General features: G+C 46.8%; 1 protein-coding gene across 1 annotated transcript in view; it reads right to left on the reverse strand.

Moving 5' to 3' along the window:
- Positions 1-1,597: 1,597 nt before the first annotated feature.
- LOC103777767 (protein kinase C eta type-like) overlaps positions 1,598-15,753 on the reverse strand; it is a gene marked incomplete at its 5' end in the record, with an annotated part of 45,940 nt that continues 31,784 nt past the window's right edge. The window contains 2 exons of the mRNA XM_008945331.1: positions 1,598-2,397; positions 3,827-3,970. Coding sequence (XP_008943579.1) covers positions 2,251-2,397; positions 3,827-3,970 — 291 coding nt within the window. The remainder of the gene's footprint in view (positions 2,398-3,826; positions 3,971-15,753) is intronic.

The following is a 15,753-nucleotide window of genomic DNA, read 5'->3' on the forward strand; positions in this document are numbered from 1 at the left end:
TCTGCAAAGCCCCAAGGAATAACACAACCAGTGAAAACCTGGGGTGATACGAACATGCTGGCAAACAAAGTTATCACTTACTGTTCTGCGCTGATCTTCAGGGAAGGAGAAGTTGTTCACAATCCTCAACAGAAGGAGAGTCAAAAAGCTGTCAATGCAAAATTCAGTTTTGGTGCTCCCACTCTCAGTGGCCAGCTGCACTTAGCACTTGCCAAGCAACCACGACTGGAGTTGTAACAGTGGAAACGAGTGAGGAGCTGCCTAGGGTCATGTCTGCACCAGACAGGTGAACACTATACTTCATTCACACATGAATAAGATGCTGCAGTGGCCCCCACATACAAACACATCCATCCCTGTACCATTTCTTCCCATATGGGAAAGCATTTCAAGCCAGCCTGAACGACTGGTTCTTGAATCAATTTTCTGGGTATCAGCTCTTCCTTCCCCCACGTACACTATACAACCTGTTTTCTCTGTTGCCCCACTTTGAAGGGGCTGGATATCTATAGACTAGCAAAGAGACAAGAGGCTGGCTGGCTGTGTTGTGGCCAGAAGATGCCCATGGAAGGGAGGGAAGGAAGACCAGAGGATGAAGTTGTGCTTACCTGAAAAAAGGAGATGCAGGAAAAAAAGAGGGACAACTGGTATAACACACTAGCACAAAAGCAAGAAGAGTCCAAGGGGTTGGATTAAATGACATTCAGAGGTCCCTTCCAACCCCAAACATTCTATGATTCTGTAAGGTGAGCATGTAGACACTGGTGGGTCTGTGCTGTAGTGGGGGTTGTGCCTGTATAATTTCCTTGACAAAGGCTCATGCTCCCTGATGTCACCTTAACAGTTGCAGCAGTGCAAGGTCTGTTGGGAAGTGTCCATCCTTCTGCACCTCACCCTTCTCTCAAAGCCTGTGACTAGCACTATACAAACACGAGTTTTGCAAGAGACTAGAAATCCTTCTTCTCCAGTAATTTCTACTTGCCCAGGGACGAGGCTATAATCCTGACATACACCTTCAAAATTAGCAAGGAGTGCAAAAGGTGTGCCAAGGAGCTGCAGAAAAATCATCCAGCGTCCAGAAGAGCAGGGACAGCACAGAACCACCTTCTAAAGTGTGTAGTGTCTACAAACAGCACTGAAAAATTGTCTCGGTCTGCCTGTAGCAGAGGCTCAAGGCTGCAGCTGATAAGGAGTGCCCTGTGAGTAATAAGTCCTTAAATCCAAACCAAACCAAGTCACCCTGTTTCTTAGATAAGGTTTATCATTCTCATGGGAGAAAGTTCCCCTTTTGTGTTACCTGTTGGCCAAGAATTCTTTTTTCAAGCAGTTTGCCAACTCTGCGATTCCCATCACAATAATGCCACAAACAATTCAAGCGCTGCCACTTCGGAACAAAATTTTAATGAGGCACTAAACCCACAAAAGGGGCTCTGTATAGCACAATTAAATAGAATGGGTCTAAATAAACAGTAAGGTTTTACAAGTTACATTATAGTTGAGAACAGCTGGGAAGTAAAGAAAGGAGCATTGAAGATGTATGATGTAAAAAGGCATTTCACAGAATGCAAACACTAAAACTTTTCATATCACACAAACAGTAAAACACTACGAGCACGTGACTTCCTTTTGATTTGGAAGAATCTGTGTGGGGCACAGGGCTTTTGGTTTTTTTTCCTTCTGCCAGTCAGCACAATGAAATATTTCACATGAAAACCCAAACAGTGGCAGAGAGAGTCATTCGTCCTTCGGAAAGAAATAAATACTGCAGAAACAGGTAAAGTCAGTAGGAACATCTAGTTCAGTCAAGCCACGGGATGCTGGATCACAGCTCCAAAATGCTGGACAGTGTTGGGACTCCTCAAGATAGTCTTGCAAGCAATCAGAATTGTAACAAGTCTGTTTGGCTCAGAGCTGCACAACACTTGCTTCATGCTCATGCCGACTCCTCGAATCCACTGCAAGCGGCAATATTCAGGCCGAGCCAACTAGCTCAGCATTCAATTCTCTGTCTGCATCAGCTATTTACAATATCAGGTTTGTTCCACCTCTGTCAGTATTTGATCCAAGAGCTGCATAAATCCTACAAACACAGGAAGGTTTCAATTTCACATTAAGGTAATGTTGACAGTGGTGCTGCTGTATTGCATAAAGTCAGTGCACTGTTCCTCCTTGAAAATGACATTTCTGGTAAACTTGGTTTTAATTTCATTTCCCCCTAGATTTCTCAGCAGCCCTTCTCCAGAGCTGTAGCTATTGCTGCAGTTCTGGGCTTGTGAATGAAAAGTTTCTAAATTCATCTTGGTTTATCATTGGAAGAATTCCTTCTTCAATGGGAGTCAGAATGGGCTCCTCTTTTATAAAATCTGGATCAAAGTTGCTCACGTCATCTTTGGATTTCTGTCAAGTGGAAAAGACAAAGGAAAGAGATGTGAAAAGTATGTACCACCTGCTTGGTCCTGGCTCTGCACCTTTAGTCTGGTCTTCAGTGCAATAACCCAGGCTGAGCTTACTGAAAGCTTTTCCTGGTGTTGGACCAGGAGCAGCTGAGTGCCCCCAACTGAGCTCCTTACAGCAAAAGCCCTTCAGAGCTTCTGCAGGCTTCTGGCAGGCAACCCCCCCTCTGATTTAACTTACACTGCCTCTGAGGAGCTGCCTGCCCGGGCTAGGGCAGGGCACACCAGTCAGCTCCTCTCCCGAAGGGGCAGCACAGAACCAGTCACTGGCCGTGGTTCTCGGCCACATTTCCAGCGAGCTGACTCCACGGCGTGTCTCCTTCTCTGCAGAGCGCCTCAGTGGGCTCGGGGGGGGGGCCGCCCGCTCCCCGCCTGCCCAGCCAGCAGGCTGGCACAGTAACGAGCCCCTGGGTCGTGGAAGACACATGGCTTTGCCTCCAGGTGCTGAATTCCTTGCTGTGCACCACCAAGTGGGGCTGTTCACTGTGTGCACACACAAACGGGGTTTGTGGCATGTTTTGGCAGGGCGTGTGTTCTAACTGCACCAAGAACAAGATGTTTTATTGACACTGAAATCGGATGCTCCCAGATCCCGTCCTGCTCACAGGAGACTGAGGAGGTTCCCTCAGCCTTTGATTCAGGTCAAGAAACAACTCAAGAGCCCGATCTTGAGCTGTCATAGCTCCCCTGAGTGCCTGATCCTGCAACCAGTGAGCTTCATGGAGCAGGACAACATTGACCACTGCCACCACAAAGTGACCACAGCATGAGACAAAGTCACTCCAAGTGACAATTTCAAAGGCAAGGAAGCCACAGAGACAACCTTGGGATGGCCTTCCACAGAAAGCATCCTCTGGCCTGTGTTGCACCACTGGGAAAAGGGACAACAGTGGCCCCTCTGCAGCCTGCCTGCTATTCGATCCACTCAGATGACAGTGGTCTGGGTAGGGAACACTGTGCTGAGTGCTGTACAGACAAAGAGAGACAAAAGAGACACAGCCCCACTGTGAAGAGGTAGGTGGAATGGCCAGAATGAGGACTACTTACCCTGTTTTGTATCTGGGGCAAGGCAAATAGTAGTCAGGTGCCTAATCTGCTGCAGTTGCTTTCACAAACATGCATCCTTTGGCTGAGCTCCCTTTGAAAACTCAGCATGGAGGGGAAAAGCAACCTGTACAACATCAGGTGCCCAACCAGCAGCCAAGACAAGGCTAGAAGACCTCACCTCCCGGCTCCTGGGCCAGGGCTTTCAAGTCAAGGTTGCCTCTCCTTTACCTCCTTTCCTGTCTCACGGGAATAAACCTGCTTCAAGAGCCCAGAAGAGAGAATAAACACCACTCAGATGCCTTTCCCCCACCCTCCTTCCTACGTACAATGCGGGGCCTGAAGGGCGGCTCCATCTGACGCTGGTTCCGCAGGGCCCAGTCCAGATCTTTGAAGTAGGGGTGCCGCAGAATCGCGCTCTCGCCGCCCAGCCCTGGGCTGCCCAGCCTCATGCTGGGGTTCTTCGTCATGAACTGCAAGACAAAAAAAGGGATGTTTGTTTTCTCCCATCCGGCAGGGCCACGGGAGAGGGACCTATTAGCAGTCACACAAAAGCTTGTCCTCAGCTTTCCCGTTGAACCCACTTGCTGGCCAGACTTCTCGATTTCATTGTACTGGAACCGCATGCAAGGAACTTGACTCATTCTCTAGAGGAAGAAGTTGGGGTGTATTTTGCCTTGGTCCTTTTTTCTTTTGGTCAAAGCTTTGGTTACCACAACAAGAAAACAAAGTTCAGTTGCATCATTTGCAACAGTGGTTTTGGTAGGTTATTTTTGCATCAGTTTCTCAGGAATAGGAGATCGCTGCTCTCAAACGCTGCTCACCAGCCAGCCGGGTGTTGGACTGGAGTCAGTCCTGAGCTGTGTCTTTTTCCTAAGCCTCAGCGGGCTGAAGTGCAGCCAGAATCCTACGCTTTCCTTCCTGTCATCTCTGGAAACAGAGAAAACTGAGCTGGCTTCTAGAGCCCCCCAAACCCTGAGGACATGAGAGCAGACAGGTGATCATCTCCTCTTGTGAAACTCTACAATAGGATTTCTTTTTGTAGTAGTTTTACTTTACTACCAGTGGAGAAAAAGTCTGAAACCTCAGCCAAAATGCCCCAATTTACCAGGGTGTGATGAAAAAAGCCATACATCATGCACTAGGTATGAGAGGGCCCTGGTGGGTGCCCTTTAGGTCCCGACAAGAATGATGAAGTGTGAGTGCTGCGGGTATTTTTAAGGGAATGGAAATATTAGGGGAGGAGGGCAACCCTTCCCCAGACAGGAAAAGAGCTAGTTGGCTTGTTAATTTAGGATTATTGTTCTTAAAAATTCAGCAGAAACCAATCTTTCCCCTCCTCTCAAGTATTTCTAATTCATTAGAGAAATCAGGTTATGTTTAAACTGGGAAAATAGCCGCTTTTATTTGCCTATTGAAAGAGCAGCATAAAGCAAGCTTCACCCTGGTGGAGGTGTCCAGACGATTTCCTCGAAGATGAAAGAGCATTATGTTTAGCAAACAGCTGAACCAGCCAAAGCAGACAATCAGTCACTGTTTCGGGAATGACCAAATCTGCTGCATCTCGGCAACGTGGAAATGAAAAGAAGGGGAGGTGCAGTGAGAGACCAACTTCATTCTGAATGTAGGAGCTTTTCAGAAGGTACAAATTCTCCTAGGACGAGCGGATAAAAGGTCTAGTCATTCCCCACCTAGAGAGAAAACGGTAGAATAAAGGTGACTGCCAGAGTTATTTTAGAAGTCTCCCCATCCTGAGGGAGCTTCAGAGCCAAAGTGAACGAGGCATCTGCAGCCGAGACCTTGCAGGACCCCAGACTCTGCTGACATTAGCACAAAACACCCAGCTCCAGCCTGACCTCCTGAGCTCTTCCAAGACCTGTGCCACCATGGGCTTCCACACAGCAGAACAGTTTTCTACCATTCCACCCAAAACGTCAGCAGAAGGAGCTGCAGAGTGCATCCATATTTGTAAAAGCAGTCACCAGCAGAGGCACAAGGCCAACATGGCTCTCTGCAGCTGGGGCCTTCCCGTGCCTCTCTGGACTCCTCAGCCATGCAGCATTTCCAGGGTCAGGCCCAAGGACAAGCACAACTTCTCTGTCTCCCCAACCCTTTCAACCTGTTCTCCCTTTCTACCAGCAGAACCCAAACACAATTTGTTTCCAAGGACTCTGCCTCAAAATTTCTGTGAGATACCCATCCCCAGACAACAGCTTGGTTTCCAAACAAGAAATGGGTCAAGCCAAGATCTCTTGGAGACCTGGTTAAGACAAGCCTTTGCAAGTCTTGAACTAAACTTCTTTGGCTTGCAAAACAGGCCAGAATTCTCCTGTCAGCCCCCGTCTTTCTCTAGAAATTCCCTGCTTAGCTTCTCTGTCCCCACAGATGAATATCTGTACCTCAGTAGCTCTTATTTGCATTGCTGGAACACCTAGAAAGCTCAAACAAGATCAGAGCTTGTTGGTGTTGGGAGTGGTATAGACCAAAACAGTCCAAAAAGACAAAACAAAAAGCAGAGAAGAGCTGGGAAGAAGTCTCATGTCTCCTGACCTACTGCTTTATCCACTGCACCAGGAAGCTTCTGGCTAAATGTGGAGAGGAAAAAAAAAAATAATGAAAACAGTCTCTGAAAAGGGCTTGTAGCATTCTTTGCTTTGGTTCCCACTCATGCTCAACCACATAAGACCAAAATCTAAACTGGACCACTCATTCCAAGACCAGTTCAGAGCCCTGGGATATAGAAGTGTGTTTACATTCCTGTTTGCTTGCTCTGTTCCAAATGATGCCAAAATTGCACCAAGCAAAGGCATCCAATGCAACAAGGCAAAAGCCAACATAAATACATTCCTGGCTGCTTGGAACACTTTTTGTTAGGACAATGAGGATTAGGCAAGGGCCATCCCTTGAGGTGGGCTCTTTGGAGCTCTGAAAAAACAAAACGTAACATTGAAAACAAAATGACTGTTTAAGTTTGACCGGCCAGCTCCAATATGAGCATTGCACCCACAGACTGAGAAAGCTCAGCTGGGTGACTCTAGGCACCATCTGCCCCACACCAGGTCCCCCAAAGGAGGCAGGAGGAGAAGGAAGGCTTCAAATTCACCCACTGCTGGAGCACATCTCCCTGGCTGGCTGCTGAGAGCGATGGCCAGGCTGCCATAAAACCCCTCTGAATTAATCCTTGCCTCTGACCTGTGTGAGGTGACCTCTGGAACACCCGATCAAACCTTCCACAGCTGTCGGGCACCAGCTCAGTGCTGCTGCCCCTCTTGCTGTCTGAAAACAGGGCTTTGAAGCACAAGGGTATCAGAGGTTGGAGTGACCCACCAGCATCATGAACAGATTTCTCTAAGCTTGTTCCCAAGACACTGCAAGTGCCTAACTCAGGCTAACAAGACCTTGAAAGTGAATGGAAATCATGCACCCTACGAGTGTGGATCCACACACACCCCTGCACCTGGGGGCTGTGACTGAAAACAAGAGACTGGCCACTCTGCTCCTCCCTTACATAAAATTTCCTGGGGAATCTGGGAGGTGGCAGGTCCCTCACAGCCAGGTGAAGGTGGCTGTTTTCTCTAGGAAGCAGCTCCTATCTGTTTTTTTTTGGCAATTGGCCTGAAAAGCAGACATGCAAATGGCCCAACAAAGACTGTACTGATGGTGAACCAGAACAGTTACCTGCACTACTCTAAGAGGTAGATAAAATTAAAAGATGAAATTTCTGAAGCCAGTTTCCACTAACATGAATAACTACCCATCTCAAACACTATTTGACTTCACCAGAAATTACTGCACTGACGAAGACAGGGATGAAGTTTTAGTTTCTGTTGTTGAGTATGTCAGAAAAAAAAACCATAATGACCTCTCAGAAGCTCAAAATCCATGAATCCTCCTCTTTGCCTCTCTCTGCCTTAGGCAGCATTGACATTTCTCTGCTGCAATAGGGTAGCATCTGACAACCATCTCATGTCACCTCTGCTATCTGATGGCACTTCTAGTAAAGCAAACAAAGAACTTGGGATTTCTAAGGAACTTAATTACAAGCTCAGCCTTCAGCTCTGAAATAAGTAGCTGGAGCCCATACCCATGTCTCTGACCATATAAAAGGCTCTTCTGCAGCAGGACAGGTAAAGCTGTGTGCCCAAGGCACACATGCAGGCTGCAGAGGGGGAAGTTTTTTTTGGAAATGCAGCTAATCTGTCACCTGATCCCTTCGGTTCCATTCAGGAACAGCTGGAAAATGTCTTACAAAGTTTTGGCTGTTCCTGGCATCCATGGGAAGGCCAGAGTTTGACTCCTGCCTCACAGGTTGGACAGCCCTAAATGTCCCTCTAAGTACAACCCCCCAATGTTTTTGCAGGTGATGAGAGATGACGTTCAGCAGAGACTTTTTAATTGCAAAGTGCCACCTCCTAATGTTTATTAAGTATATCGAAGTTTGCATTATAAGCCAGAACCCAGCATGAATCTCAACCTTTCAACACACAGCTCAGTGAAGAAACACAGAGAAAAAAAAAAAATTCAACAGCAACAATAACAAGGCAAACCAGAGATGTTCCTGAGCAAAAACAAACATGTCATCACTCAAATCCAAGATGCCACCCAGCAAAACCAATAGCAAGGCTATCAAACTTAAAGCTGAACCAGGCCATCAAGCCCTCGCTCTGTGATCACATCCTATCCTGGTGAATCATCCTTTTCCCCATGTGAAAAGCCCATTGGGAGCATCCTCAGACTGGGTCCCTTTGGGCTACACCAGTTTGCCAAGCAGCAAACTCGAACGAGGCTCTTGCTGACCTCAGCTAACCCCCTCAGCAGCACTGCAGCCAAAGCTAGCAGCTGAAATGAGCAAAGACCATAATTTCATGAGATCACTTGAAAACATTTACTGAAAGAAAACACAGCAAGCCATGACGAGGAATTAAAAGCTGGAGATTGTAACTTCACAGGCCTTTTATGGACTAAAGGGAAAAAAGCAGCCAGAGCAGTGCCAACCATGAGGAAAAACCTGCGTCAGCCCTGGGCTGGGCAAGGGAGAGCAGGGGACCTGCAGCAGTGTCCCCTCCACCCACTGCACGGCTGGCGGGGCTGGAAGGGCTCCACGCCTCCTGTGCTGGGTTTCTCTGCTGCTGCTCACAGGCAGCACCAGCCTCCAGAGGCTGTTTGCAGATCAGCCCAACGGCCTGCAAGGCGGTGAAGGGATGTTTGCTCAACAGAAGGGTTTCCAAGCATTGATTTCCCCGAGTTTATGAGTTCCCTGTCTCGATGGTGGAATCTGTGATAGGTTTTATGTAACTCACGTATGTGCTACTTGCACCAGGATCATTCATTTCCTAAGTAACATGACAGTAACTACAGGAAGTTGTGTCATGTTCTAGGAGGACACTGACAAGCCCCGACCACTTCCCAGAAACAACGCACTTGAGGAAAAGGAAAGCAACTTTCTGCTCAGCAACCCCCTTCACATTGTCAGCTATCTGGACAAGCAATGCATCATTATTTCTTATGGATATTCTTTCTGATGGGGCACCAGCTCCTGTCAGGACTCTTGCTCTGGGCCAGGCAAATTTACATTGTAAGAGAAAGCCTGTGCCCCTGAGCTGCTCATCTTTCAAATGCAAGCACATGGCAGAGACAGAGGCTCTCCTCCATCCTACAGACAGGGAACAGAGGCCTAAAAATTCACTTTATTCTGTCAGAAGCCCAAGGCAGCCTGTCACAGATGTGATGTCAGACCCTCAGTCTCAACTCTTCATCACACCATGTGTCTCAGAGAACCCCTGTTCAGATTGTGCCAATGCAACAGTCAAGCCCAGACAGTTAAAGGAAAGCAACATTTCCCTGTTCATGGTATTAACTTTTCCTGTCTCTTGGTGTTTCTCCCATGTTGCTACCCAAGTGAAAAGCAGCAGCAGCACAGGAGATGAATGGCCCACAGTCTCCCCTCTAGAGATCAGGAGATACCCAACACGCTCCTCTTCATTAAGATTCATGAGCTAAACTAACAGGGCAGAAATTAACCGGAAAGGAAATGAGATTTCTCAAAGATCCATTTGATCTCAGACAAAAAGGAATCGTTATATAAATAGAGCAATTACTCTAATTAAGGCTTCCCTCCATGAATCTCTCAACTGAATGCTGCCATTGCTGAAAACAGTTTGGCTGCCTATTATGTAAGGCAAACAAACCCACAGACTGGGGTTTCATTAGCCTTCATCCACCCCCAAAAAAATGAGAAGAACGATGGCTCTACGGCTCCCTCTGTAATGTCTGTATTATTTTTAATGATTGGAAGCCAGGAGGCATTAGCATAGCAGAGAGGTTTATTTTTTTCCTTTCTTACTTTTTTTTTTTTATTTTTTAAAATGAAAAGCTGCTCATTTTGAGCCAGCCTCATCTTCTGCTCTCCTGGGCAAGGCTCCCACCACCTTCCATCACAGCCCTGCTGGGGTAATGCTCACACGTGTGCCTCGCTTCTCCATCCAGCAGAGCTCCAGGGCTCAGACACACGAGTGGGTTCCAGGGAGCGAAGGAGTGCAGCCCAGCCTGAGTGCACTGCAGGTGCCTGCTGAAGCCCTGGGAGCAGGGTGCTCAGAGAGCTCTCCCATGGAAGTCCTCATACTTAGAGCAGGCTCAGCTGGTGCCTGGTAACAAACTGCAGCAATTCGGCTGTGAGTGTGAGCCAGGCACTTGGGAGCCCGAGTCCTACTGACCTTCAGTGAGGATTGTGCTGCTGAGAATAGGCCTTGGAGTCACCATGGCTTTCTTGAATGCTGCCTCTGATTTCCACTGGGGATTTGCTCTGATTGCAGCCGTCAGAGGCCATGTGGCCTTTGACTTCCTGCCCTGCACCCAGCAGGATTGACTGCTGAAAGCCCCAATTCCTACCAGGGCAGTTCATCGTGGTGCTGAGCCAGAATACAACCCACGGGAGCATAGGGAGCTTCCACCCCCATCTGGGGCAATGGCTACAGAAGACTGTCAGCAGGGGTGTCCTGGTTTGGGATAAATAGAGCTGGTTTTGCTCTTTAGCTTTTTAACTAAAGCTCTTCTAATTAACTGCTCTGTCTGAAGTTAGCAGTGTTTTCATAAACTATCTGGCTTTAGCAGTGATAAGACTTCGTGTTCAGAGTTACTTCCAGGGATTGGGATGCAGACCAAGGCCACTGCTAAGCTTGGTACATATTGGTATATAGTCTATTTTATTATTATTACTACTATTATTACTAGTGGTAGTATTAAAACTGTTTTCTTTTATTTTCTAATCAACAAGTCTCTCCCTTATTCCCTTTCCCTTTTGGGGGTGAGGGGAGGGGTTAACAAGAGAGCGTCTGTTACGGTTCTGGAGGCTGCCCTGACCCCAAACCATCGCAAGGGGAAATCTGTAAGTGCAGAGAAGGTCCAGTGAATGGGGTGCCAGGGCTCAGAAGTACAAGGCTGCCCTGAAAGCATTTTACAGAGTCAGGGAAGAAGAGAGAGAATGAGAGATTTCTGTTCTTTCCTTTTCCCGATAAAAGCAGAATGTGAAAGGAGAAAAAAAAAAAAAAAAAAACAGTCTTCAGCCTTAGCTCCTAAAAGTCAGAAGACTGTAACAATAAACATGACAGCAGTCACATGTTTCATGTGCCAGCCCCAGGCAAGAAGGACAAAATGTCAGTGCAGTGGATATTAAGCAGATAAATTTGATCTCCCTTTCCCCTGGTGCAGAGATGGCTGCTCGATGCTGCCAGGTCAAAGCTCCAGGGAACAAGAAGGATTAACTGCATTGCAAACAGTGCTGAGCAAGAGAGACAAGCAAAATAAACCAAGGTAGGCAGAGCAGCTTGCATGTGGGACAGACACTTCTGGCTCCAAATCTCCTGGTGCTGTAAACTGATGTAACTTTGCTGTCTATCATCAGGAGAAAACCTGGTCCAAAAACCAGGAATTAAATGTTGTCAGAGTAGCTACAGACTTTCTCACTGTGCTGAAAATCTACCTGTTTCCACACATCAAAGAGCTCATCCATACTAATGCAGAATGAAAAGGCCACAAGTATCAAATGCATATTAGTCCCTGATGACAGCTAGTGAATTTCAACACTTCTGCCTTTGATACTCCTGTAATTAATAATAAACAGAAATTAACTTTAGTCATTAGATATAAGGAATATTTAACACCAGTTTTGGTCAAGATGTCACTCTAGAAATCTGTGTATTCAGAATTGATGAGTCAACCCCAGTTCCCATGTGGTTCACCAGCTGCATGAGCTGCTCAGTCTCAGACTCCGATTGCTGTTTTTAAATTACCCCAATTGGACTCTAGGTACAACAGGGGATATATAGGTCAATTACTACATCAATACATCAATCAGAGTAACACAAACATGTAGGGAGAAAGAGCATCCCACTCACCACTAGACGGGGGCATGATCCCACTCTCATTTTAAGCAGTGGTAAAACTTCCCTAGGGTTGCATGGGAAAACAATTAATCCTTTTCTGATAGTCTTGTCAAGAGGAACCAGGAATCTATTACACAACCCTGGGTGGCCTATTTACATAGGGTCAAGTACAAAGGGGAGTAAAGCACCCCAGATAAACCTGTAAAGGCCAATTAAGGAAAAAAAAAAATCACAGGAAAATACTTCAAAGGAGCTTTTTTGTGGTCTTGGTTATATTTCTGCTCTTTTACTTTTAAAATTCCTGAAAAGACACAGCAGTTCAGTCGGTTCAAAGCTGGAAGGATGAGTAAGACCTACAGCCCTGAATAGCTGGGACAGTCTGAGATTTGTTACCCCTATATGTATGGTGCTGAGACCTCCCAGTTAGCTGGGCTGTCCCCCTCCACTGCAGCTGCACAGCAAGAGCTGGTCCCATCATCCAGCAATCACCCCCACCTCCGGGTCAGACCCAGGTCCTAAAGGAATCCTTGGGCATTCCCCAAGATCGGATTTTAATGGACTTGACCATAACAACACCTTTGAGGGTCTGTAATGACACTGTTTAACTGTGGCAGAGCCGAGAGGGGAGCCCAGGCCACGAGACTTGGGCTCAGCCACAAGCGTCGCTTCCTCCTGAGCACCTGGAAGCAAGCAGAAAAAGAAGAGGGCAAAGACAGTGAATGCTCCTTCAGTTTTTTCCCAGTCCCTGGCAGGAAAGAGGAGGATGAGTCACACCTGACATTACAATAGGCCATATTAGGAGCTTCTGTTATGAAACAAATCTGAGCCTGCATGCTTCGGACTTAAACAAGAAGCTAATTTCATCCTGTTGGAGAGGGAAAGGTAAAAGACCTAATGACTACTTCAAGGTGAATTTGGCCTTGGCAAGCCATGTAGAGATGGCTTTAGTTTTCTTTCAGAGTGAATTATTCAGAAGCATGGGACTATTACTGTAGGGAAGAGGAGCACTTCAGAAAGGGGTGTGATCAATCCACAGAAGAGATTAAAATCACAGGGGAGAGATGTTTGTTGTTTGAGAGTTAGGAGGCAAAGAGTAAAAGACAGCATGTTACAGAGACAGATATGCAAGCTCAGGCAAAAGAGGTAAGAAGGTAATCTGTGGTGGAGCACAGCCTTGCCACTTCACCACAGCGTGTGTTTATGGCAAAAATGGTCTAGACAAGAGATCATTTAAAACTGCAGAACTCCTTCCCAGTTGGGAAACGACAGGCTCCAGAATCCTGCTTTTGTTGTAGAGGCTCTGAAGCCAACCAGGAAATGAAAGATGAAAGCATTTCTAAAACACAAAATAAAGAAAAAAAAATAAATTACACAGCTCTGGCATAGTTTCACAGAGAGATTCAAATATGGGCCTGACTTGTGACAACCAAAGCTTAATCAAACTGTGTGAGAGGATTTCTGAAGCCTGCCAACTCTGAAGAGAAGCCAAAGAATAATTTATTGGCATATTTGAAGGCATTTTTAATATCTGTCTTTGTTAGCAGGGTCCTCAGCTCTGAGGAGAAAGCAATGATCTCATCTAGATCCCTCTTTGATTTCAGTAGGTCCACCATTGTGTTGCTCCTTTTCCTTCTATTTATTGTCTAAAAAATAGTCCTGGCATCTGGTTCATTCAGAAACAAGTTCATTCTGACTATTCCAGCACCACATGTGAAACAGATTATCTGCCTCCTCCTGTCTGCTGGGAAGAGAGAAGATCACCCAGATCTGTAGGATGGAAGCTCAAGGGAGAGACACGTGCCTTCTGCTGAGTGATGTGAAGGAAATGCAGGCAACCTTGCACCAGCAGTATCTGCCTGCCTCGTTTCACACCTTCTAAGTGTTCAGAAGAGGGCTGTGAGCACAAACACAGGGGTTTGGTCCAGCTCACAGTAGCCAAATTGATCCCCCAGGACTCGGGGACAAGGCGAGGCACGAAGGCAGCAGGAAGCACATATGCTCGTTGTGCTTGGATGTGCCAAGCAAAGCACAGCCTGTGTATTTTGGGTCGTGTTGCTTGCTCCAGTGTGCAGGAAGGATGCAGTCACCTACCGTGGTACCTGAGCTGACGACAGCTAGTTCTGACCTCCAGGGGTGTTGGACTCTGAGCAAGTGTGGTGCGTGACAAGAATAAACTTTTCCAAAGAACAGAAGATCTTGTCCTCTGTGCTGATGTTCATGGTGAACAGCTGCAGTGAGTAGGCAGATTGGACCATCCACAGCTCTTCAGAACTCACCAGCAGTTTGAAACCAGTCCTTTCGCCTCCACTCCTTGGTCACTGCAGACTTTGTTTTGGCTACATTAAAAAAAATCTGCCTCTAAGTGCTGTGAAAACCCTGCTCCTCTGCCTCCTCTCCTCATTAACAGCATTTTCAAGTTGCTTACAGTGGTGAGGCCACTCTGGTTCAGCATGGAATACTCACCAGCCAGAAAGCCTTTCTGAAAATAAGCCATGGCACATACAAAAAGGGTCCTTACAGAGAGTTTGGGCAGTCACAGCAACATCCCGTTAGGATGGGTTGCTTACTCCTCCTGCAGCACAGCTCAGCGTTCACTTGGCTTTTTCTTCCTCAGCTGGGCCCGGGTGGAGTGCCCTAGGGACATTTCTTTTTGGTATCTCTCCCATCTTCTTTCTCCTCAGCCCTTAGAGCACATACAACACAGCCCAAGTCTCCAAGGGCTTTGCTGGAGCTGTTATCCTGCATCCAGCCAAGCTGGACTGCCCTGTGCTCTGACCACGCAGGGCATTAGAAGTTCCTCAGAATTTCTTTGGAATGGCAAGAAATAACCACCCGAACGGTGCACTCCCCAAGGGTCCTGCATTTAACTCTCACACACATGCAAGCGTAATAATCTAATTTATTTCTCACGTGGAGCCATCACTCAGAATTCCTGAGGAACGATGGGAAACACTGCTTGTTTTCACCAGAAGGAGGGGGAGAGGAAGGGACCCTTCAAATTTAGCTTTTCTTCATCTGATATCACCTGCAAATTTAGGGATGTAAAAAAGCCTAACAGACACACACATGCACTTTCCCAACTGCTACTGAACTTATTTCTAGGTACACATACAGATACACAAAGCATTTCTACAATTCACCATTGGTGCCCTTTAACTTAACCTCTTCAGGCAGAATTGGGCCACATTTTGAAATAATATTCTCAGGCTTCTGCCCATCAACTCAAAGAGAAATTTCTGGTGGAATATACACTACTCCTTATAGTACCTTGTGGGGAAGACTCTTGCAGCAAAGGAACTACAAACTTTTGTAGAAAGTTTTGAGTGGCTTTTTTAACTAACTCCCCTGCCTCTCTCCTGCTGCAGATGTCTCTGCTGCTCTGTGTCACTGAGTTCACTTCCCCCCTCTGCATACATCCCCAAGCCTTTTTCTTGCTCTCCAGAAAACCCCCTGTGTGTTGCCTCCGAGCAAAGGGGGATAAGTTACACTGCTGGCAAGCCCTTGGTATTGAACATTTCTCCGTGTGCTAGCTGTAAAAACAAGCCAAAAAAACTAAGGAACTAACTGAGAAGCCCTAGTTTCTAGGTTTGTCTGTGACATGGGCTCACAGGAATGGGAGAAGAGGTTTTTCCTTTCTAGATCAGGACTTTTTTGACTTCTTGATTCGGCTTCAAGGCTGTCTGGAGGCAAAGGGATTAGTTTTACACTGTGGCACATTTCACCATTCCCCCTTCTGCCACTCCCAAGAGCTATGCAAGCTCCCTCCTGGCCACTGGCAGAAGCTGGGAAGAAAATCCCAACTCCTTCACTTTGTGCTCTGACGGCCAAAAAATGAGTCCATAACATTTCTTGTCAAAGCAGGAGCTGGTTCCTGC

This window comes from Merops nubicus, unplaced genomic scaffold (assembly GCF_000691845.1).
Source record: "Merops nubicus isolate BGI_N331 unplaced genomic scaffold, ASM69184v1 scaffold29428, whole genome shotgun sequence".
NCBI lineage: Eukaryota > Metazoa > Chordata > Aves > Coraciiformes > Meropidae > Merops > Merops nubicus.